Raw genomic sequence first — 24,497 nt, 5'->3', positions numbered from 1 at the left:
TGTCTGGCACAAAGTTGGCTCCTGAAAATGCATGTTGACTGATTGATTGCCTATTAGGTTTAAAGTTGTAACCCCTGACCTATATCATAGGATCTAAACTCCCCAGCATGTTATAGAAAGGCCATTCAGGATGTGGACTCCCACTGACCCCTCAGGCTTTCCTTCCTTCTACTTTCTAGCTTGCCACCACACCCCAGCCTTTCCAGCCATGTCACACCACTCACCGCCCAGAGCAGGCATGCTCCTTTATGCTTCTAGGACCTTGCAGATTCTTCTTCCTTACTTTCACCTACCTAGCTTATTGCTAACTCAAGAATTGCCTCTTTTGAGAGTTTTCCCTAGTTACTATGCAGACGCCCACGTCACACGCATAGGCTCGAATTAGGGGTCCTCATATATGTCATTTAATAGCCTCGACCACCAGAGCTGCTCTCTACCAGAGCAGTTGTCATGTCAACCATAGAGTAATTTTCTTGTCTTTTTATTTCAGTCCACTATGAACTCCTTGGAAGTAGATACTATTTTTGTTTATCTTGGTATTGCTAAGCAGGAGTTATTGCTTCAGCTAATTAGAAACAGCGGATTTATGATAACAGGGGAGTAATCTGAGTACATTTGTAAAGCAGCAAATTGATTCCTCTGTTTTCAAACTTTCTTTTCCCAGCTGGCTTCTTCCAATTTAATTGAATGAGCCTGTTTTGAGATGAGAGAGCATAGGTTTGTGACATGCAGACGCAGAAAGTGGGCTAACTGTCACCTGTGTTCACAATCACGTCCTTTTTAAAGATGAACCATACGGATTCCCATGACTCTGCAGAAAACTAAATATAGGTTACAAACAATGTGAAGTAAGCTGCAGTTAAGTTAAAATTAAGACAACCTTTTTTTTCCTTTTTGTCTAGTTGGTGGTAAAAGTGAGGTGATCTGAGTGGGTGGGAGGAAGGGGAAGAGTCAGACTGAGTTTGATGTGACTTCGTGGTCAGCCATCTGTAAACAACAGGCTAGGATGAGTGGATGCTGGCTCAAGCCCACGGGCCATATGTAGACCCCCCTGGCGGCTCATTCGCCCAGGAAAGGGAGCTTCTCTGACTGGGTATATCTTGATGCCAAGGAGTGAGTGAGTGAGCGCTGGGTTCATTGCCTGCACACCCTTGTGGGATCTCTGCTGTGGGGCTTGGACCCCAAGAATGTGTGCATTGAAGGTAGCAGGCAAGGCACTGCGGTGGACCCTCAGTCTTCAGTGTGGGACCTGTCAGGCCTCAGCAGAAATATCAGTATCCTCAGCTGTGGTATCTCATTGCCTTGCTAGGAAGTGTTCTTGGCCTTTTTTTCAGGCATTATTTTTCACACACCAAGTCAGTGGGAGAAACTAATAATTGTCTATTGTCTGGTCTTCAACAGACAACAAGTCCACTGATTACGCAGTTCAGTGTTTTTGACTCTGAAGTTTTCTTTATCTGTCTAGTTCAGTAGGATAGTTCATTTGCTTGACAAATATTCACATAGCCCTACTATGCACCAAAATCATTCTAGGCACTGAGGATGATCTTCTGGTGAACAAGTCGGCAGACAATGTGCCCCCTTTTACAATGCTTCTATTTGAAGGAGGGAAAGATAGGAATGTCTGGAAAAAAATTGTGTGTGTGTGTGTGTGTGTGTAGCACCGTTTCTAAGAATGCCGAGTGCTGCAAAGAAAATGGAAATGGTCAGGGTGGAGAATGGTTACCATTTTGTGGAAGGTCTAAGGAGTTGACACCTGAGCAGTGACCTGAATGATAAAAGGAATCCGTCACTTATAGACCCTGGGGAAGAGCAGCGAGGAGAGGAAACACTTGTTTCAGGACCAGCAGGGCCATTGTGTGTCAAGGGCGGAGCTAAGCTTTCAGTCCCCATGTCCTGCAAGGCCTGGGAGGGCTTTAAGCAAGGAGATGATGACATTGGCTCTGCTCACCCTGAGGACTACGGCACTAAGACTAAAACCAGCATTAACTGGGGGATTGTGAGCCTCTAAGAAGCGGATAATCATTCTCCGAGGTTCCGCTTTACATATTTTAATTTGAATTAATTTAATTTGAATTTGAAATCTAATAGAGTGATTTCTTCGTGTAATTATCTGATTTGCAGGTGGGGAAAGAAACTGATCATTGTTGCCTCCCAGGACATGCGTTACAGAGCCTTGATAGGCTTGGAGGGTGACCCCGACCTCAAACTCCCTGACTTCTCTTACTGCATTTTGGAGCGGTTAGGCCGGTCCCGATGGCAAGGGGAGCTCCAGCGAGACCTCCACAGTACTGCTTTCAAGTAAGGCAATGACGGCTTCTCTGCTTTAAATGATAGCACTCACTGATCATCGTGCCCTTCTCCCATGCCAGAGCCTGCTGACTTGTCTTTCCTGTTCTTATTCCTGCCACCTCAGCAGTCCCTAATCCATGGTGATTGGGAGCACAGTCCGTCCTTTTTGAAGAGATCCTGGGGGACCATATAGTTTAATGTTCGAATCAGATGTTTTGAGAGCAGAAGGTAGAGCTGATGAGAAGGGACACCAAGGAAGTGAGCATAAATTAGAAATCTGGCAAATTAGGGTGTCTGGTTACCCTGGTTATGGGCCACTACAGGATTAGAGAGCCATATTTGATTATCTCCTCATATTTGACCAACTCCTCATTGTCTCCCAGCTCAGCCATCTCTTCCTGTTCTGTTTCCCCTGGCCTCTACTCCCGTGTCTCAAGCTACCTCTCCTGGAGATCAGGCCTGCTTCTAGGCTGAGGCATGGCTCTCTTTTCCAAGGCCATTATTTCATAATGACTGTATTCACACATTGTCTGGATAGAAGGTGTGTATCTCCGGTATTTCTATCCAGGAGAGAAGCTCTCTACCTTGGTGGGTAAAAGTGACCAACAGAGCAAAATGACACTACCCACAGCCTTCCTCTCCTCCAGGGTTGATGCTGGGAAGCTCCACTATCACAGGAAAATTCTGAACAAAAATGGGCTCATTACGATGCAGTCGCACGTGATCCGATTACCCACTGGAGCCCAGCAGCACTCAATCCTCCTCCTCCTGAACCGGTTTCATGTGGACAGGTGAGTATGTGTGACCAAAACACTCTGTTAAGTCTATGCTGCAGTCATGTCTATTATGCTGTTAAAAATCGGAGACCAAATCAGAACACGAGTATAGCTTTTTTTTAAAAAAGATATTTACTATTTCTGATGATGAAAAAAGTCGTGCTCATTTAGAAAACCTGGAAATTAAACAGAAAACAAGGAGAAAAAAATGCCGTAACCTCACAGCCCGGCATTAGGGACTGTTAATATTTTGATAAAAATTTTGGAGAATATAAAAATAAAAGTGAATAAATCAAATTTGATTTGCTATGATGATAGAGTGGAGGTTGCATTGTATCCATTTAAAATTGGCATGTTTTTAACTATTATAATTAACTCAAGTATGAGATGTAAATGATTACTATATACGATGTTGCTATTTAGCTGTGTATCGTAGACAGTACATCAAGCTGATAAAATATGCATATTCCCTTCTGAGGACCAGAGTCTCTGGGAGTGAGTTTCTGACTCTTTAATCATCCCTGTTGGGGTAACTAATTGCCTGGCATAGGAATGGGGGAAAGAAATGTTCCACCACCCTGCAGAGAGGCCTCAGCCTGCGCTCCACCACCCCATGCCCTCCTTCATAGGAGGGGCAGAGCGCAAGCTGGGGAAGGCTTGAGCTGGTACAGGGCCTAGGATAGTGACCCTTGGGTGAATCAGCTGTGAGCGCAATGCCTGGCCATCAGTGGTCTCTGCTGGAGGTGGGCAGTGTCAAGAGAGATTTAGGAGACAGTGGGTAGGCCCTTTCGCTGGATCACAGGGCTTAACTTTGATTCTCCCCTCCCAAATGGCAGAGGCTTGCCCTTTACCCAGTGGCCAGGCACACCCTCGGACAGGGAGATGGAGTGAACACTCAGGACTAAGTATAAGATTTAAAGTTTACAGTGCCAACTGCATAGTACAGGGATTAGCCCAAAGAAAGTGCTTGATCTATGTGTGTAGACTTACTATTGACTAAAGATTCCCAGGAGTGAAAATGTCACTCTGAATTTGTCTTCAAACCTGTTTGGTAATTATACTTTAGAATTATGCGTTGGTGATTTACATGTTAATTATTTAGTCATACCGTCCATCGGTTAAATACTTTTATCACTGAACTCATAACTAGTGTGTCACCTGTAATCCACATAGAACATGTGGTAGCTGTGGGTAGAAGAGAAAACAATGGAATAAGTCAAGGTCTATATTTAAATCTTCGCCCTTGACTTGGGCAAAGTCACTTGGCCTCTCCGAACCACTGTTTGCTCTTCTGTAAACTGGCCATGACACAGTGGTTGGTTCTAGTTTCTATGTAGTAAATATTTGCCTTCATTTATTCTTTTATTCGTTGAGAGGCAGTAAAAATGGAAAACCGGATGCAGTCTCTGGATCCAGTACACATACCCCCTTGCTCCTAGTCTGTGGGCAGTTAAAGCCAAGCTCTCCTTCCCCTACTGCAAAGGCTCCTCCCTTGCACCACTCCCCCAGCCTCTCCCAGGCACACACACTGGGGGGCCCTTGTCTCTTGAATAGTGGCTTCCTTTGGTGGCCTTTAGCTTGGAAGCGTTTATTATGACATTCACTTCATAATAAAAAGCAACGGAAGGAGGACTCCATCATGCCCAGTGAAGTCGGGTAGAAACCAGGGCTTCAGAATCAGAGAGGTGTCGTGATCTAGGGCAGAGAGCACTGAATTCGAGGAAAAAGACCTAGGTTCTCATCGCAGGCATGAATTTTAGAAAAGCTTCTTAACTGCTTTACGAAATAACCCCCTTCCTCACCAAGTGATTGATAAGGAAATATATATAATGTGCCTCCTAAACTTTAAGGTATTATCAAAATATAAGGCATTTTAAAGAATCATTTCAATGAAGTTTTAGCCATGGAGTATAGTCTGTATACTGCCACTAGTTAAGTGCACTTGGCCGTGTGACCAAACCACTGGGAGCCCCAGCCTCTCCAACTGTAAAGTTCAGGAGTGGATCTCTGAGACCCAAGTCCAAAGTTCTATAGTTTGCTGTATTGTCATTTAAATCTTGCCTTAGAAAAATAGTTTTAGCAATATGTTTGAAAAATTCAACTGTTTTGTGTTTTTCGCAGGAGGAGCAAATATGACATCCTCATGGAGAAGCTTTCAGCGATGCTGAGCACACGAAGTAACCAGATAGAGACACTAGGAAAGCTGCGGGAAGAACTGGTGAGCTGTCTGAGAGCTTCCCATGTGCGGGGCTGAACTGACCGGTGCCACAACCCGAGATCGCTGTCTAGTGTAGATTAAATGAATAGCAGTTGAAAGCCCTGTTATGCTTAGCTGTTCCTAACCAAGAAACAAGAGCGGTTTTCCTTTGTTTTACAGAACGAAAAATCGCCTAGTCCTTAATTTACATCCTTCTTGCTCTAGACTGCTCCCATTTTCCCCTGGATTTGCTCTGTAAATGTTCATGTGAAGTGCTAACTCTGGGCATGTAGATTTACTTTCATAATCAAGCTTTTAATTTTGTTCCTAGTGGTTTTACATTGAAATAACAGTGACTCTACTGATAGGAGGTGAGAGGACATAGGGAGAAAAGCGATTACTGACCTGCTTTGTCTGTGGGCCCAAGAATAGAGACGGTGATGAAGTGAGAATGAGAGGAAGAAGGCATGGAGGTGATGTGGCCTCCAGTCTGATTTGAACAACCTTCAGTGGAAGTTAGGGGAAAAGCCAGCTTTAGAAATGGGAGGAAAACAAAACTGCCTTGCAGGTTAAACAGAACTTAAAATCTAAAGTCAAAATTTTAGGGTGACAATAATTAGTCCCCAAAGGAACATGGTGTAGAGTCTGATTGTAGACACCAGGATGATCCTTGGACTGCGTTGGCGAAGCTCTGTTCTCTGCTTTCATTGTTCTGGGTGGGAGCAGTCTCTCCCCGATTGCTAGATTCGATGTCATGTCCAAGTCTCTTTAAAGCAGAGGTTACAAACCAAGGCTTGTTGCTCAGATTTGGCCTGTACATTGTTAAAAATAAATTTGACCTACCATTTTTTAAAAATTGAAATTTCACATAAAAAATCTATTTCTGGCTCCCCTTGAAATAGCAGAAGCTCTGACAAGCATGGGCCTTCAGTCTCTCGTGACAGCAGTTTTAGATGGAACTAGCTACGCACTGGCCAGCTCCCCTGAGACCCTCTGCTTCTGTCACCCCCAGACACTGAGGCAGAGAGTAGGTGCCATTTATCATTACATGTGCACTGCTGTTTATGGTAGGAAAGAAATATTTCTCTATCTGAGTCTCTATCAAAAGTAGAAAATAAAAGGTCGACTGTTAAGGCCTCTTCTTGAGAGACCCTAATAGAAATGAAGAAAATTGCTTAATGAACAAATATCTGCCTACTTTTGTTCTTTATATTTCTTGTCCAGCCCATGTGGACATTGGAGACTGAAACCTTCTGCCTTACTGAGTCACTTGAGGGGAGAGGCTGGGCATGTCCGGTCTCAAGTCAGCACTGTGGACAATCTAAGCAGCACTATTCAACTGTTACAGGGGATATTATTTCACTTATTCATTCAACAGAAACTTTAATGAGTATTTACTTTGAGTCAGAACCGTGTTCAACACTGAGATGACAAAAAGGAATGAGGATAACAGGTCTCGCACTGTCATGGGGCAGCCCGACTAGAGGGGCAGAGGTGAACCCACACTTAAGCCAGAGCGCTACTTAGAAAGCTGTGTCTGAGCTCCATGAAAGGAAGGATGCACTTTCTCCGGAGATTTGGGAGAAGCTTTGTAGAGCAAGTCACAGCTGAGCTGGGCTTTGAAAATTAAGTGTTGCCAAAGGAGACAGAGGAGAGCGGCATTTCCAGTGAAGGAGGATGACTTGAGCAAAAGTGCATCATTGCGGGAGGCCGTGGGACTCGTCAGAGGTTGGCAGTCATCCAGCGGGCAGTGTGCTTGGGCAAGAGTAGGAAGAGATGTGGCTAGAAAGGAGAGTTGGGGCCAGATAAGAAAGGTCTTGAGTGCCAGGCAGAGGAGATTGGACTTTAACTTTTAGCCCGATAAAGTGCTGGTGGCAGTTTAGAAGTAGAGAAGTTGCCAGAAGTACATGAACTGGCAGACTGATGAGAGATGGGAAGTGTGGCAATGAGGTGGACGCTCTTGCCTCAGGCCTGGTGGGGTGACTGACTGGAAATGTCTGAGAGACGTTTTGGAGGTGACACTAGCAGGATTTGGTGAGTGACCGAAGCCAGGATGTAGAGCCAGCCTCACCTGGCGTGGATGAGTGCCCCTCCCAGAAGCAGACTGGAGCTCGAGGGCGGGGACCATGTCCAGTCCCTGCTGACCCACTCTGCAAGGAGAGTGCCTGGCCCAGTGTGAAAGCTCAGTAAATATTTGTGAATGAATTTATACATGAAATGGAGAGTATAGAAAGAAGTTCAGTGAGGAGGAGACACACAGCAAATTTGATTTTAGGACTTACTGAGTATGAGAATCTTCTGGGACATTCACTTGGCAGCTGGAAATAGAGGTCAGAGCCACCTGGCAGGATTTAGTGAGTAATTAGCCTGTAGATGAGGTCGATACCATGTAGATGCTAACTTTGGGGCTGGGGGGCTTCCCATTGCTTCTTCCTCTTTTTGCTGGCAGATTGTGTGAGCCCTTGCTGGCAGCCCCCCAGAAGGCAGGGCTACATCATCCTCCCTCGCTTAGTATGGGCTGGGGTTTGATGAATGAGTTTCCGAAGGGCCTTTCCACAATGCCGGGGGCACAGCTAGATTAACGATAGATGCCATTTCCAAGCCAGTGAGTTTGAATGAGCCATATGCGAGTCATCTGTATTTCTTTGATAGCCATATGTTCTGCTGCCCAACGGCTAGAGAGCTGGCTGGTCTGAGGGTTGATCACATATACGTGGTGGCGGCAGCCCAAGGACATTTACTCCCTCTCTCTTCCCAGAATGTAAGAGGAAACCTGTAAGACTCCACTAACAACTCTTAGTTGTGAGGCCTCCTATCATTCAGCCCATAACTTACACAGTGGTAACTTGCCTTACTGTTCAAGGGGTTACAAATCCAGTGCCAGCAGTGGTGGGAAGGGTAGCGTCAATGAGCAAAACAGGTCAGGTGGAGATGTATTGATTGATATTAGTATGGACTCAAGAACCATTTAATTATCCTTTTAGCATCCTTAAGAGAAAAGCAACAGAAAAACGGTGATAGATGGGAACTAACTTTCAGCTCTTGTGTAAGGGCCTCATGGGAGCGTGAAGGCCGTGGCACTCCAGGGACCCGTGTGCCGGTCTGGAGGGAGCAGCTGTCTTGGGCTCCCCCTGACTGCCGCCCTGAGGAACCAAAGTCTTGGGATTTGTTGCCAGATCTTGTTTTTCAAAAGAAGTCAGAATCTGGATTTTTCTATGAAATTTCTCACTTTTCAATATTGGCAATTAAATTACTTTAAAAAATATAAAGAGAGAGGTGAAAAAGCATGGCCAGTTCTGGAGGCTGCTTGTTGGCAACTCCTTCGGTTCAGATGCACTTGTGGTAATTTTGGTCGTACCACTTTGCAGAAATATGAGTGACAAGGCAGATGGCGAAACTACACGGATTGACTAAAACTTTTTAAATCTTTTTAATGTTTTTCTATTTGTTCCATTGTCTGTAGGAGGGTGTGTGTGTGCGTGTGTGTGTATGTGTGTCTGTGTGTTAATAATTAATATACTTAATTGGTTAAAAAATCAGAGCAGGTCTACGGCCACACCACCCTGAACGCGCCTGATCTCATCTGATCTCGGAAGCTGATCAGGGTCGGGCCTGGTTAGTACTCAGATGGGAGACCACCTAGGAATACCAGGTGCTGTAGGCGTTAAAAAAAAAAATCAAAACAGTATGAAAACGTATGCAGTGAAAAGTCTCTTGTCTCTACTTCCTTCTTTCTCATTCTCACTCCTTCGTATCCTTCCAGGATCTCTTTAGGAAAGTCTCTTTCCTCCTCTTGTAATCAAAAGGTAGAATTATTCATTCTGGACCTTGTTTTGTTCCCTCGACACGGTCACTTAGCAGTCTTTCCTCATTAATACTGCCAGTATGTCCTCATTCGAAATAACCAGTTAGCTTAGATCTGGCACTGGTATTCATTTATGTGACTCTTTAGTAGTTTCAGACACCTTGCTTGTACCTAAGAGCTTTAACTTTTGTTTTGGCAGGGGCTGTGCGAAAGGACGTTTAAGCGTCTTTACCAGTACATGCTGAATGCCGGCCTGGCCAAGGTGGTGTCTCTTCCCTTACAAGAAATCCACCCTGAATGTGGACCTTGTAAGACAAAGAAAGGTAAAGACAGTCTTGGCCTCTCTTCCCTGGGCTGCATGGCCGGCTTTCATTCCTCCTGCCTAAGCTCCAGCTTATCTCATCACCTCTGGCTACTGTGGGATGATTTCACATATTTTTTCAGCTCTGTGCCTAACTTGGGATCTTCTATATAAAGAGTGCTCAGGAAATGATTACCCCATGAAAGCAATTCTTACTTCTGGCAAACATCTTTATGTAGCTGTCCCTCTAAAGTCATAAATTCATGATGTCCAAAGAACAAGTTCATCTTGTCCTTCTTACACTAACTCGCTAAAGTACCTATCATCTAGTTGCATGATCCCATCATCTAGTCCCTCTAGGCAGGAGGTATCACCATTTTACACATAAGACAAAGTTCAGAGATGCTAAGTAATCTATGTAAGGTTGAGCAGTCCATAAGCAGCAGAGGTAGGATTTGAACTTTCTAAAAAAGTTAAACTAAGGACAATGGCCATACAACTTTAAAACTTTCCTTAGTCCTTTATTTTTCTCCATTCCTGATTTTCATGCCATGTTGTTTACCCGTCCTGATTAAGCAACATCATTGAAAAGGCTGAAGGTCAGAGCTTTCAGTAAAAGATGATAGGCTCTTCCCAAATTCTACTCTAGTAACGATAAGGGATATAAAAGGAGCAAACCTGCAAGTACGAAGAGAAGAGGCCAGGATGTGACAGTAAAAAGAGTCATCAACAACATTTTGGTACCCAAAGACAGATGGGCAAAAGGTAACTGAGCGGATTGGGAAAGCTAAATGCCTATGAAGGGCAATAGCCAAGAACTGACACCTCTAAAACCCAAAATCAACTGAAAATATGAAGATTCCACATACCTTGAAAGCACGGGTGTGGATGGGGCTGGAGACAGGAGAATTGGTCAGTAGTCTTTGTGGAAAGCCATTGCCCCCCGGGTTCCCTCCCCTTCTGTGCACAGCCAGGGCAGAACCCCTTCCCTCAGAGACACAAGTCTGGACTTATCCCAAGTGAAGATGCACCAGAAGGATTCTAGACGCACAGACATAAGACCTAGCTGGGGACAGAGTACTGTGCTGAAAACAGGGCTTAGGTGACAGTCTCTCTACACTAAAAGATGAGAGTCTCCTCACTGCCATTCCTGGTTTGGCTCCTAGAACACTGACAGCCAGACTTACAATCCCCTAGGCCAGAGGCTGGAGGCTTCTTTTCTGCAGAAACTAACCAGTCCAAGAGAAAAGTCCTCTAGATACTGAAATTTAGAGGTTCTCCATCAAAAGAGCTGGCCCCTGCCTACTCTCCCTTCATGGAAGCCCATTTCCATCTTCCTCCTTTCTGCCTTCCAAAACACCTAAAACACAGGGCTTTGGGGCAGCGTTTTAATGCTTCATCCAACATCCGAGGAAATCTCTAGTATGGACATAAGAGAAACAAACAGACTTAGGAAATAGAACATAATGAGGAGCAGAAGAAAACTTTATGAAAAAGAATCCCCTGAGAGAGATTATATCCATGAAACCACAATAAGAGGCTATAAAGAAGGGCTATGGCGGAAAATAAAAAAGAGCCCTTAGAAGTAAAAGAAATACGACTATTGCAATAAAAGATTTAGTGGAAGGGAAGATAGTGAGATAAAGTTGAGAAAATATCCCAGAAAGAACAGAAGCTCAAGATGGGAAATGGGAAAGCTAAGTTGAAAATAAGAGGCCGAGCCTAGAAAGTTCAGCATCCACTCAACAGGGGATCCAGAGAGGGAAGGAGGGAACGTGTCCTGGGGACTAGAGCAGAGGAGAAGATGAGAAATGACACAAGTTTTCCCAGATCTGAAGGACTAAGGCTCCAGATCAAAAGACCTATCAGGTGCCTAGCATAATGAACATAAAGAACCCTGCACTAAGATCTGGCATCCTGAGACTTCAGACATCTGGGGATACAGAGCTTCCAAAGAGCAGACATCCAAATGTCCAATAGAACCTGATGCTGGGAGACCTTAGAGCAAGGCCATCAACATTCTAAAGGAAATAGATGTTCACTGTGCGCTGAATAAGGACAGACACAACACTTAGCTCTGCCTGCAGAAGGAAGGCATTCATACTCGTCGAGTGACTCTGAAATGCCAGTGTGAGGGAACTCTGTCTCTTTCCTGTCTCCTCATGTAGTGGGCTCACTGCCCACCCGTCTAGCCCTGTGCCTGAGGAAAGTCTAGTGGAGGAGAGGGGAACACACAGATGTTACCACACAGCGGGTATCTGAATAGAAAAAGGTGCATCGTGGAGGAAGAGAAGCCCCTCCAGAGCAGACCTCATCGTCGAGCCCCTTCAGTGCTGAGTGAATGACTGGCATTCCTCAGGGGAAAGAGTGGCTGGCGTCATCCTTTAAGTAGACAGGGATCCAAGAAGTACTGCTGAGTCCTGTGGCAAGGAAGAAAATGTTCCGGGAACCAAGAAGTATGCTGGGGACTTAACTGTTGGAGGATATGGAAGTGTGCTTATCTGAATGCTTAAAATTGTCCTGAGCTGTGGATCTGTTGTGAGAAAGGCATTAAAAATAAACACGAGTAATGTTATTTTTAAAGTGAAGAGAAACTAAGAAGGGAATATCCTTGAAGGACCTCTCTTATTGGGCAAGCAGCTCTGGAGCAAAGCTTCTAGGCTTGTGGTCCCTAGAACTTCAAACCAACCCCTTGAAAGTAAAGACACCTGGATGGACTGTAATGTAAGACAGCCCTGGGCTAGATTTCTTGCTCTGTCGCTCCCTGTTGGGTTGGCCTTCAGCAGTTTAACCTCTCTGTGCCTCAGTTTTCTCATCCAGATTATCTGGGGATAATAATACAGCATTCCAGAGTATTGTGGGCCTTCCAGGTGACAGGATACACAGAATAGAGGCCACAAGCTGGTGGCCCATAGGCCATATCCAGCAGTGCGTTTTGTTTGGCTCACAGTGGTTGTTTTAATTGAATTAATTTCTGGCATTTAAAAATCACCTAAAAAGTTAGCCTTTCAACTTCTCTATAAAAATAAAACTAGACAACATCGAACTGCATTTCTTTAACAGCAATTAGCAAAGGCAGAGAGGTGCCGCCCCCTTTCCATGGGGCCCACCTTCCACATTCTCCAGAGGCACCTGCTTCCTGCTGTGGCATCCACAGTCAGCTTCACGCTGGTATGTTATGCACCTGACCTTGAAGGTATGATCATGCTCATAGGGCCTGTCACTCAGTGAGTGGCCCCAGTTATCTTGAGGCCTAGTGCTGGGAAGATGAGCCCTCTGAGGAGGATCAGTACCCCAGAGTGCTGCCTGGGTATCGAGGAGAGTGGTGACTTCAGCTCCTTACTCAAGATAAAGAGGGTAGGCACCCCATACAATGACAATCAGAATTTTTAGATTGTCACATACATGTACAGTGATCCCATCTTAACTGTATAGAGGCTCATCTCATCCCCATGGTGATCTTGTCAGCCACCACTCTGCTGCTCGGTCTCAAGGTCAACCTTCCCCTCACATCCCATGTCACACTGTCTCAGTTATTTGTGTGACTATTTCCAGTTATTGTGTGAGTTCCTTGAGGGTGGTGGCCACACCTCTCACGTACTTTCCATCCGTAATGCCTATGCGGTGTCTGCTTGGAACAGAGTAGGTGCTACGTAAATGTTAAGCAAATTTAACTTAATTAGATGCCACGTTAGTTACTTTTCTTGTGTAGGAGAAAAGGGATGAATGCAGTGTTAGTCTTTTTTTGCCTTGAGCTTTGTCATCCAAAATTAACATAAAATCTTCCAAGGCATTATGGAGTAGATAAGGCTTACATAATAAATAAAGATGATGTATTACTTCATGTAAATTTACAGGTGTGCCTGGATATCTATGAGTTGTTTCTAAAAGCCCATAAAGAGCTTGGATTTAGGCATATTTCAAATGCCTTACAGAAAGCCGCAGTGATCTATTTTATAAAAAGCAAAAAACCTTGGTAATGAAAACAGTCAACTCGAACTGATCTCTTTTGCAAATTTAGATTCATTTCTTTAAGTGTTTGCTAGTCACCCTGTCTCTATTAAATTGTGCTGAGAACGGGGGGAAGAGAGATAGAAGTTAACTTTGTAGTCCTTCAAAAAATGATCACAATTGGAAGCAATTGACAGAAGTTATGCTCCTTGCATCTAATGCCCGAGATATTGCAGGTTCAGTGACAAGGCAATGAGCATCGAAGAGGATGAGGAGGGAGCCCCAGCATCTGTACCTGCCTGTTTATGATGTGGACTCTTCCCACAGATGTTACACCATGACTCTTAAGAAATAAAAAACAAGTTCAACAAGATTTTCAGAAAACAAGATGAATATACAGAAATCAGTTGTATTTCTATACAATTGTAAATGAACAATCCAAAAATGAAATTAAGAAAACACTAGCATCAAAAACAATAAAATACCTAAGAATAAAGTTGACAAAAGAAGTACAAAATGCATACTCTGAAAACTATAAAACATTATTGACAGAAATTTAAGCTCTAGGTAAATGGGAAAATGTCCCGTTCGTGGATTAGAAGACAACATCGTACCACGCAGCGTTCCCCAAACTGATCTTCATACTGAGTAGTTCCTGTCAGAGTCCCAGCTGACTTTGTAGAAATTAACAACCTAATTCTCAAATTCATATGGAATTGCAAGGGACTCAGAAAACTAGAACAATCCTGAAAAAGAAGAATCAACTAGGAGGACCCACATTTCTGAATTTCAAAACTTATACAAAGCGACAGTAATCACGACAGCATACTACTGACACAAGGGTAGACAGATCATTGGAATGGAATTGCGAGTCCAGAAATAAACTCACATGCCTCCGGTCAGCTGATTTTTTTTTTTAATTAAATTTATTGGACTGACATTGGTTAATAAAACTATATAGGTTTCAAGTATACAATAATATGTCATTCATATATTGCATTGTGTGTTCACCACCCAAAGCTAAATTTCCTCGCATCGCCATATATTTGACCCCCTTACCCTATCTGCCATCCCCCCCACTTTCCCTCTGGTAACCACTGAACTGTTTGTTGTCCGTGTCCTTGAGTCCCTGTTTGTTTGTTGTGTTCGTTTGTTGCTTTCAGTTTTGTATCCCACATGAGTGAAATCATGGGTTCTCAACTTATTTCACTTAGCATGATAATCTCAAGATCCATTCATGTTGTCACAAATGACAGTATTTCATAATTTCTTATGGCTGAGTAATAGTCCATTGTATATATGTACCACATCTTCTTTACCCAGTCATCTATCAAAAGGGCATTTTGCTTGATTGCATGTCTTGGCCACCATGAAATAATGCTGCAGTGAACATCGGGGGCATATATCTTTATGGATAAATGTTTTCAAATACTGCAGGTAGAGACCCAGAAGAGGGATTGCTGGATCATGTGGTAATTCTGTTCTTGATCTTTTCGAGACACCTCCATACTGTTTTCTATAGTTGCTGCACCAATTTACATTCCCACTAGCAGTGCACAAGGGTTCCCTCTTCCCCACAGCCTCTCCAACATTTGTTATTACTTGTCCTGTTGATGATAGACATTCTAACAGGTACGAGGTAGTATCTCATTGTGGTTTGATTTGCATTTTCCCTAAGAGCTAGCGAAGTTGAGCATCTTTTCATATGTCTGTTGGCCATTTGTATTTCTTCTTGGGAGAAGTGTCTGTTCAGGTCCTCTGCCCATTTTTTAATTGGATTGTGGTGTTGTTGTTGTTGTTGTTGTTGTTTGAGTTCTCTACATATTTAGACCCTGTTGGAAGCAGTCGTTTGCAAATACCTTCCTCCATCCATGAGGTTAACTAATTTTTGACAAAGGTGCCAAGACCATTTGATAGAGCAAGAAGCCAATCACAGCAGGCCATTACTATATGATTCCATTTATAGGAAAATCCAAAATAGGGAATCTAGAAAATTAGCAGTTAGGGCTGGGTGGGGGCACAGAGAGGTGACAGCTAGAGGGTTTAAGATAATGAAGATGTTCTAAAATTGACTAGTGGCAGGTGCACGAACCTGTGAACATACTGAATAATCATTGATTCATACTTAAGTGGGCAAATTTATAGTATGTGAATTATATCTCAATGAAACTGTTAAAAATTAAAATTAAAATAAAAAACAAAACCAAGAAACATATAATAGGATTCAGCAAACTAAATTAAAGGTCACTTAAAGGACAAAGGGGACATTTTAAAAATTATAGTAGGATTAAAGTATGCAAGCTAAGAAAGAGGAATGAGCCATATTAAGGAGGATTAATATCAATAACATGAATACAAATGTTTAAAAGAGCTTTAAAAAGAATGAAGATTAGAAACACAAAAGGGGAAAGGGTGAACATAGAGTAGAAAAAGATTGTCAGGAAAGTTTAAAGCCTAGAAAATTAATGGTGCGGGGGGAACACAGTTTAAAATAGCATGATTTCTTTAAGTTAAAAGTGAGAAAATTGATTTAAGGACCTTGGCTAAAAAATTGATGAGTAATTATGATCATTAATAATTAAGATAAATAATATAATAATAAGAAAAAAACCAGTTCCCCATATGAACCTGTCCTCTGTGCCTTTGCTGGTGCCTTCCGACTCCGTCTGGAATACCTATCCTCTTCTGCTAGAAAAGTCTTACATATCCTTTAATATCCTCCCCCACCCAATGTTAGCTTCTCTGTACCTTCCCTTGCTAGTCCCATCTTGCCCTGAGCGCACTGTAGCTTCTCAGTGGTCACCCAGCTGGATCACATGCTGAGCACTTGCATGCACTCACCATTTAGTCCTTATCCCCAGGTTGGTCTGGAGTTGTTATTACAATTATCACTGTTTTGTAGATGAGGAGCCTGAGGCTCAGAGTGTAGCAGCTTATCCAGGGTAGAGCCAGAACTCCCAACCCCTGGGCTTGCATGAGGCCCAGGCATACTGTCTTCCTGCGTTGCCTGGCCTCTCTCTCAGCAGGGGAAGGGACCCTGTCTTATTCATCTTACCTGTTCTAGGCCCAATGCAGAATAGATGCTGTGAAATTGTGTCAAAGGCCCCAAGCTATCTGACATTTTCAGCCTGGGTGACTAGGTATGACTTATTCTCAAGAGCTGTGTTTTCCAAGGTTGGAGTCGTGAGAGTAGCAAGGATGAAAGCCCTACTTATTGAGCACTCCTGTCATGCCAGGCACTGTCCTGGCATGACACTAGTCCTGTCCCCATTTTATAGCTGAGCACCCTGAGGTACAGAGAGGTCATTTCATTTGCCCACAGTTATACAGCTGCCGAGTGGCAGAGGCAGGTCCACCCCAGAGGAACCGACTCCAGAGCCCATACTTTTAACCCTTGGGCATAGGCCGCAGCACCCTCTTCCGTCATTCCGGGAGCCACCCTGAACTCAGTGTTTCCAGCCACTGGCCATCCTCTCTGCAGTTACCCAAGGCTGAGTCACCTCCTCAGAGTATCCCATTGGATTACTTATTGTTCGAGTCCCAGACTGTCTTAATGACTCCCCAGCACTGACCAGCCTGGCGCACATCCGGGGTGTGTGTGTGAGCGTGCGTTGGTGGGGATTGGGGGAGAGTAGCACTCTGAATTTATATAACATCTACCTGGCTCACCAGTAGGACTTCCCCCTGGCTCGTGGCTCTTTAAGAGGAAATCTGTCCTGGTGCTTGTTTGTTCCCATCTTGCTGTTGTTCTTTCTTGGGGTGATCACAGCTGTGAGTAAGTACCGTTCTGCCAGAGGCTCGGTGAGAGTTTTCACTGGGAATTTGAGAAACATAGGCTATTGGTTCCACTTCATAGCCACTCTGGGTTTTCCTTTACAATGATACTTTCTGGTAAAAATTTGAAATTCTAACCTAGCTAGGTAGCCTAGTGTGGAAGAAAAGCCACTTCCTAGGTCTAAGACATTGGTCAGATCACTGGACCTTTCTGAGCTTCACCTTCCTTTCTCTTACAAACGGCAATAGTGACTTGCAGAATCCACACAATGATTAAGTAAAATAGCCCCTAAAAACACCTGACACGGTGTCTGGCTTACTACTAGGTGCTCAGTCAAGATTCACCGCTTCCCTTCTTTTCTGGATCTTTAGAATGTCTAAATTAAGCCATTATTTCTTCGTGCTAAGGTCAGCCTGTCCTGGATCTTGGACACAAAAGAGCTGCATGATCCCTTTGTGGTGCACTGCTGACATTAACACACCACATTTTTAGATAACCTGAAATCCCATGTGCTTGAAAGCTTGTGCAGTGGTTCTTTCTCCTGCCTTTTGTTCCTGGAAAGAAAGCCCTGCACCCTGGTGTCAGCGGTTGCCATTAGCAGGCCAGCAGTGCCTCCAGGGGACTGCTGGTAGCTAAGGTGGCAGCTCAGATGCACTGCTAGGCTATGATCCTGTCCCTGGCTGTGCCGCCCGGAGTCTTCCTCTTGCCCCTTTAGCTGACTTGTGGTCTGGAACAGGCTCCTTAAAAAGCCCAAGTATGAGCTAAAGGGATTTTAATGGTAAACATTTAAATTCTGAGGCTGGTAAAACTCTAGAACTGTGGGAAATATTTAAAGGGCCAGTGAAACTAATCCCAAGTAGTCACCTGGAACCATGGAGCACAGGCTGCACTTCATTCCGTCCTGTACCTGCCTTCCCTCGGGCAGGTTCCCCCTTGGTCTGGACGTCGTGGCAGCCCTAGTTTGCGGGCAGGGCGGTTGAGGCTGAAGGAAGGCAACCAGCTTGCCCAGTTCACACACCAGCTCTGGCAGGAGTATAGATTCTTAACCGCTGTGCGCACCTCCTCACTAACATAATGTTTTGCAAAGTAAGGGCACATACGACATGGCACGGGGAAGGTACACATTTCCATGGCCAGTATGCTGAGAAGGACCAGAGCAGGCACAGCTCGGGTGAGTGGCTGGGGTTTCCCACAGGAGAATGTCAGTGCAGTTGGGATTTGCAGCAGAAGCGGTCAGCTACATGTATAGGATGGGTGGGGCTGCAGACTCCATGGCCCGAAACCTCACCAGCAGCCGTCTGGGTATGCGGAGCCACGCTCCGCTCAACGTGCGCTGGAAACTTGCCTCCCTTGGGTCGCAAGCTCCTTGTCAATCCTGGGGCTCACAGCGCCCAGTGTGATTGCAGGGAGCCACCCAGCCCTTGTGCATCACCGTCACCTCTGCCGGCCAACATCCTGCCTGTCCAGGGGCCTTCCTGAATCCCGTGCTCAGGACCAGAGCAGGGCAAGTTCCCACGTGTCTTTCCATGACCTTAGGCCAGCTATGGGGCTTTCCTACGTGGCAAGAAGGGGCCAACTGTCCTTAATTCACCTAATGTTTGTCATCCTCTACATGGCCAGGTGCTGGCGATACCATTAAAGATAACTGCTGCATTGGTTGGGAGCGTCACACAGCCTGGGCCTAAATCCTAGCTCTGCTGCTTCATAGTTCCATCACTTTAAGCAAGTCACTTAACCTCTTTGGGCCTCAGCTTCCACATCTGTACCATGGGGCTTACAGGGGCCTTCTAGCCTCGGACTGAGATTTGTTGGATTCATTCAGGTAATGCCCCTGGCCCAGTGCCTGACCCACAGCAAATGCAGGGTGTTCGAGTCAAGTGATCGCTACGTGCCAGTCTCTGTACGGACATTTTCTGGGGTCACCCTAACGCTATGCTGTGAGAGAACACTGTCATCTCATTTTACCGAGTGGGAAACAGCTATATTAAATCATTTCCCTGAAGTCACAGAAATGGGAGATTGTAGAGCCGAGATTGATGCACATCTACCTGCCCCTGGAGCCTGTTTATCCCCCCACTCCTCTGACCATCCATCCATCTGTCAGCAGAGGAGGCAGCTGTGCCATTTGGAGAAGGCTGATGGAGTAGGTGTCCATGCTGTAGGAGCAGAGAGGAGGGAACAGTTGCCACCTTGATGCTGTGCAAAGCAGAGGCTTCAAGACTGAGAAGGGTTTTTTCGTTGCCCTTCAAGTCCATGAGTACATAGTAACATTTCTCCTCTTCCGCTTGTGTTTATTTGGAGAGCTGCTCTGTGCATCTTTTCTTGGCTAATGAGCCCCTCAAGGAAGTTAAAAAGGAGTGGAGGAAAGACATCGGGTGGTTGCTGAGAACATGCTGGTCTGTCCCGCCAGGTGACGCGCTGTGCTGCCACTGACTCAGAAGCCAGCGTCCCTAGCCCTGGGTCGCCACTGTTCTCAGTCGCATGGACATCTTTCCATCAGGGGCCGTATGTCATCGAAGGTTTAGGGCCTGGGCTCCGAAGCAGACTTCCCGGTAAATCCTCACTTTCTAAAAGGTGGGAGTCTGGGAAAATTTCATCAGGGTGGTAGCACCCACCCGCTAAAACCAGTGAGGACTATTTGTATGATACACATGGAGACCTGAGATCGGTGTTTGTGATGTCCACATTCAAAAACTAGTAGTTTTATTATTAAGAGCAATTGGTTCTGTGAGCACCTTTTAAGGGTGAGATGAGAGAGAGGGGGTTAGAAGGGCTCGATTAGAGGATAGAGGGGAAGACCCTGTGGGTTTGGCTTGGTGGTCAATGTTCTGCTTGCATGCTGGGTGAGTGAGTGACCAGATGCCTCTGACTCTAGGGAGGACCCTATCCAGTCACTGAGCCTTGAAATAGTTTTCACCCATACAGATGGGCCCAAGAGTCCCCTCTTCCCTATGTCTCCACTCCTGGTTACTTTAGTCTCCCATCCTGGGAGTGAGAAATTGAGGGAGGTCAGGCACCTGGAGCCAAGGGCAAAGCCACGGAAAGCAAGAAAACTGGGAGAGCATGGCAGGCGCAAAGGGAGCCAAGGCCTGAGGCCTGGACTGTGACGCGGGCTTCATGTTTCCACTGTTGAAAAGTCATGAGCCTGGAGGCTTTTCTGTCCCTTTGAGGAATGGAGGGGAGTTAGTCTCAGGCACCAGCCTGCCTATGTTCCTGCTGACCCAGGCTGGCGCTCCTGCAGGGTTCTGCCGGGTCAGCCTCCACAGACCTTATTCTGAGGGAAAGGCTCTGATGAGTTTGGGGCCCTGAGATGTTTCTTACTTGTGAACTTCACCTGCAAGCCAGCCAAGTGCTCTGTCACCACAAGACTTCCCTGCCTTAGGGTGGTTGGACCTGACCTGGCTCAGACATCAGTGTACAAAGCTCTGGTGTGAGCATTTCACACCCCACAGGAAGGCCTTCTGTGGGCGGCTCCAGCACAGAAGGCTCTGGGTTGCGGAGACCAGCTTTACGGCCACCATCCCATGCAATGATACCAAGGATTCTGCACCTCCATATGCTGTCGAAAGCTGCTGGAGAAACCATCCATTTATGTTCTGTAACAATTACCACAAACGTAGTGACTTAAAACAACGCAGATTATTATTTTACAGTTATGGAGGTCAGTAGTCTAAAATGGGTCTCACTGGGCTAAAATTAAGCTGTCGGCAGGGCTGTGTTTCTTTTGGATGCTCTAGGAGAGAACCCATTCCTTGGCCTTTTCCAGTTTCTAGAAACCACCTGCAACTGTGGCTCAGGGTTCCTTTCTCCCGCTCCAAACCCAGCAGCATTGCACCTCCCAATCTCTCACTCTGCCTCCCTCTTCCCAAGGACTTTCTGATATTACATTGGGTGCATTGGATGATCCAGGAAAATCTCAAAACCTCTGACCACCACCATAACAAAAGCCTTAACATAATCACACCTGCAAGTCCTTTTTACCACAGAAGGTAACATTTTCATAGGTTCCAGGAATTAGGGCATAGATATCTTCAAGGGATATTATCCTTACTCTGCACTGTCATAAATCATAGGACATCTTAGTGCAGGACCCTTTCTCCCATGTCGGAGACCTATAGCCCTGCCCAAGTCACTTTACCTCTGTCACTTGCAAGCTGTTGGATGCAAGTTAATTGACTCCTCTATACCTCAGTTTCTACATCTGTAAAGTGCCTTCTAAGGTGGTCAGGACCCAATGAATTAGCACGTGTAAAGTGTCAAGATGTTTCAGTTTTTCTCTGCACCTCTCTCTTGTTCTAGCCATAGGCACACACTGTCATTTTTCCTGCACTGTGCTTTTGGAGGTTGAGTATAGGTGCGGTGTGATTGAAGGCAGGCGCCAGCCCACAGTGTGTAGTGCTTATCCAGATGTTGCCACCCAGTCCTCCATCACTGCTTTTTATTAGTCATAAAAGCTAGTGCTATACAGAATGCTGCGTTATAGTGGCAGCTTCACCTCTTTGGAGCTATTTTCTTGGACTAAATTCTCCCACTTGGAATCTCCCACTTGGGAATTAAGGCCTCCCAAAAAGGCCAGGAAGGGCTGTAGAACTCATTCACCCCTGGGTATGGGCTCACTCGGAAAAAGATGGTTTCCATTCTTTCAGCAATACTGCTTGTGTGCCGGGCACTGTTCTGGGGGCTGAGGAGGTGATCTGAAAAGACAGGCATGGAGCTTGTCTTGAGCAGCTAATCAGACTAACACGGCACCTTATTATTCCTTTGCATTTCTTTGTTCACTAATTATATTAAAAACAAAAAGCATTTTATGGAGTAAATTTCAGGTCTTGTGCCCGAAGACATGCTGTTTTAAATGTTCCAAACTCAGTGCTGTGTACGACCTTCCTCTGAGCCTCTGTCTCTGCTGGAGTCCCTCCCCGCTACACAACCCGTTATACTCGTTGCTGGAAAACGTGTTTGCGTTTCTAGGGACTGACGTCATGGTGCGCTGCCTCAAGCTGCTGAAGGAATTCAAACGGAAGGTCGAAGATGACCACGACCAGGACGATGACGAGGACGAGGAGGTCATCTCCAAGGCAGTGCCTCCGGTGGACATCGTGTACGAGCGGGACATGCTCACGCAGACCTACGAACTCAGTAGGTCCTGTCCTCACACCCATTCGCGTGTGGTTCCCGAGCACTTGAGTCGAGAGATGCTTCACGCACATGTCAAAAGAAGGCTCTGCTCTTGAGCCTATAACACGGAGGGAAGCACCCAGTTCCCTTGAAAGGCCTAGGCTTGTGGATCAGATCCGAGTTTGCATCCCTGCTCTGCCACTTCTTAGCTCTGCCTTTAACAAGGTCTCCAAGCGTCATCTGCAAAATGAGGATACAGTCAACCCTAGCATGAAATGAGGACTAGGATTAAAGTATTTGGTGTAGTGCCTGGCATGTAGGTAGCACTATAACAATTAGCTATTAATATTATTACTCAGAGATTTGAGAGCCACCTGCCGTCTTCTAAAATTAGTCTGGAGTTGCAGCAGGCTGGGAATTCTAGTGATGAAAGGCTCGCCCTTCATCTCGATATCTAAAATCTATGAAAGACAGCAGCGACCTAGTGCCATAGGTGGTGTGGCCGCAGGTCCCCATAGGGAGGACAGAGCAGAAGGTGAGACAGCAGCAGATCTGATTCAGCCGACGGGTACAAAGACACTGGCAGATCAGCACAGCTTTTCTGGAGGGCCATTCGGCAGTCTTTATTACCTCTTACCGCCTCTCAGAACGGGTTCCTCAGAACCCAGTTTGGGAAAAGCTGCCCTTACCCATTTTATCCCACCAGTAACTAGTTCAGTATGAGAACACATCCCAGTCACCTCTTTTCATTCTGATGTTTATTTTCTACACATCGTACAATACGGCAGAACCTCCTTTATCCAGTTTGGTTTTACCTGGCAGCTATAAGTGTATGATGGACCAGGAAATAAAGGGGAAAATACTTCTGAGCAGTCAAGGTCTTTGATGTATATTACTGGAGGGACTTGCTGCCACCCCGCCCCACTCCTACCAGGTTCCTTCCTAGAGTCCCCAGTCGCCCAGTAAGCTTAAAAGGGCTTCTTCGTAGAGAGAGATACAGTAACAGCACTGAGCAATGACTACGTAGCAGGGCAGGAGCCAACAACTAGACAGTCATCTGCTGGTCATTTGGATGGGGCCAAAGAGCATTATTTCTTTTCATAGTCCCTGCTGGCCAATGACTATTACAGGACACTACAGTAATCAGTATGCACGATGCCTCTGAATCTACTGAGAAAGACAAGGAAAATCTTGAAGTTCTTAATTAAAAATTATCTTGATGCTTTTTAAAAGAGTTAATTTCATTTATCTGAAAAAGTTCATTCATGTGCAGGACTTAACTCCCTGCTGCTGGGTAAAATTGTTATTGGAACTTAGTAGATCAGCAGTTGATTTACTGTTTGTTTTACATGGAAGCTTGACTTACTGTTTTAAAATGGAAGAGACAAATAGTGAGCCCTTAATTTGTCTGTGAGCAGTATTATCTAGAGATTCTTGGGGGGAGGGAGAGAGGAGGCATTTATTTTATTCTGTTGGTTGGTTTCACTGCATTGAAATGTCTGCTTTAAAAAGGTGGGTAGAATAGGCTTGTGCAGAATGACTCCTTCGCAGAGGTTGGGGTTCAAGTATATTGTTTCACACAGTTGAACGCAGAGGCACGAAAGGAATTTCCCAAGCTGAAATCCGAGTGGCCATGAATGTGGGAAAACTGGAAGCAAGAATGCTGTGTCGTCTCCTTCAGAGATTCAAAGTTGTCAAGGTAACACTGAGTGTTCTCCGCACAATTCAGTATCTTTGGATGTGCACACCATGGGATTATGGAGGAATGTCTCAGCACCTCAGGAAATGAGGCAGGCCTGCCATCTCTGTCAAGGAGGCGAATGGCCGCCCTGGGGGCTGAAAACAGCCATGGGCATGTCCTGTTTCCCCCTCACTGTGGTTTCTGTTGGTTTTTACTTTTTAAAAGATGAATGAGTAGTCAGCATTGAAAAGTCAGCAGGAGATGCGGCAGCACAGGGAGCGCCCTCCTGTGCGGGGAGCCGGCTGAAGCTGCCTGGCATCCAGACACACCCTTGTACAGAGCAGGCCCTCTCCAGGGCTCCACAGGCCCCGCCTCTCTTTTATGTTACTTGTCTGGCTCCTGGGGACATCGAGCTGGCTAATTATACATGTCTGGTGTTCCCCTTTCAGAACTCAGACCTGCGTCTCACCCCATTAAGTTTCACTCTCTTCTTGCCAACTTTTTGGCCATTTTGCTGGAAGAGAGTATTATAGTCAAGCTAATAATTGTGGGGCACTTGGCACTTCCATGGCATGTAGTTGGTATATAAAAAAATGTTATTCTT

At 45.4% G+C, this 24,497-nt stretch overlaps 1 protein-coding gene and 1 non-coding gene across 2 annotated transcripts in view; both read left to right on the top strand.

The window, feature by feature from the left end:
* Positions 1-24,497, top strand: part of GTF3C1 (general transcription factor IIIC subunit 1) — a 68,065-nt gene that overhangs the window by 4,496 nt on the left and 39,072 nt on the right. The window contains exons 3-8 of the mRNA XM_016136785.2: positions 2,125-2,301; positions 2,940-3,083; positions 5,190-5,286; positions 9,270-9,393; positions 22,066-22,233; positions 23,796-23,911. Of these exons, the coding sequence (XP_015992271.2) occupies positions 2,125-2,301; positions 2,940-3,083; positions 5,190-5,286; positions 9,270-9,393; positions 22,066-22,233; positions 23,796-23,911 (826 nt within the window). The remainder of the gene's footprint in view (positions 1-2,124; positions 2,302-2,939; positions 3,084-5,189; positions 5,287-9,269; positions 9,394-22,065; positions 22,234-23,795; positions 23,912-24,497) is intronic.
* LOC118607312 lies at positions 8,811-8,929 on the top strand. The gene has a single exon (XR_004952750.1). It is a non-coding gene; the product is annotated as a 5S ribosomal RNA (ribosomal RNA).

The sequence above is a fragment of the Rousettus aegyptiacus genome, unplaced genomic scaffold, assembly GCF_014176215.1.
Source record: "Rousettus aegyptiacus isolate mRouAeg1 unplaced genomic scaffold, mRouAeg1.p scaffold_m13_p_8, whole genome shotgun sequence".
Classification (NCBI taxonomy): Eukaryota; Metazoa; Chordata; class Mammalia; order Chiroptera; family Pteropodidae; genus Rousettus; species Rousettus aegyptiacus.
The sequence above is the reverse complement of the archived record's forward strand: the minus strand, read 5'-3'. Positions and strand labels throughout refer to the sequence as shown.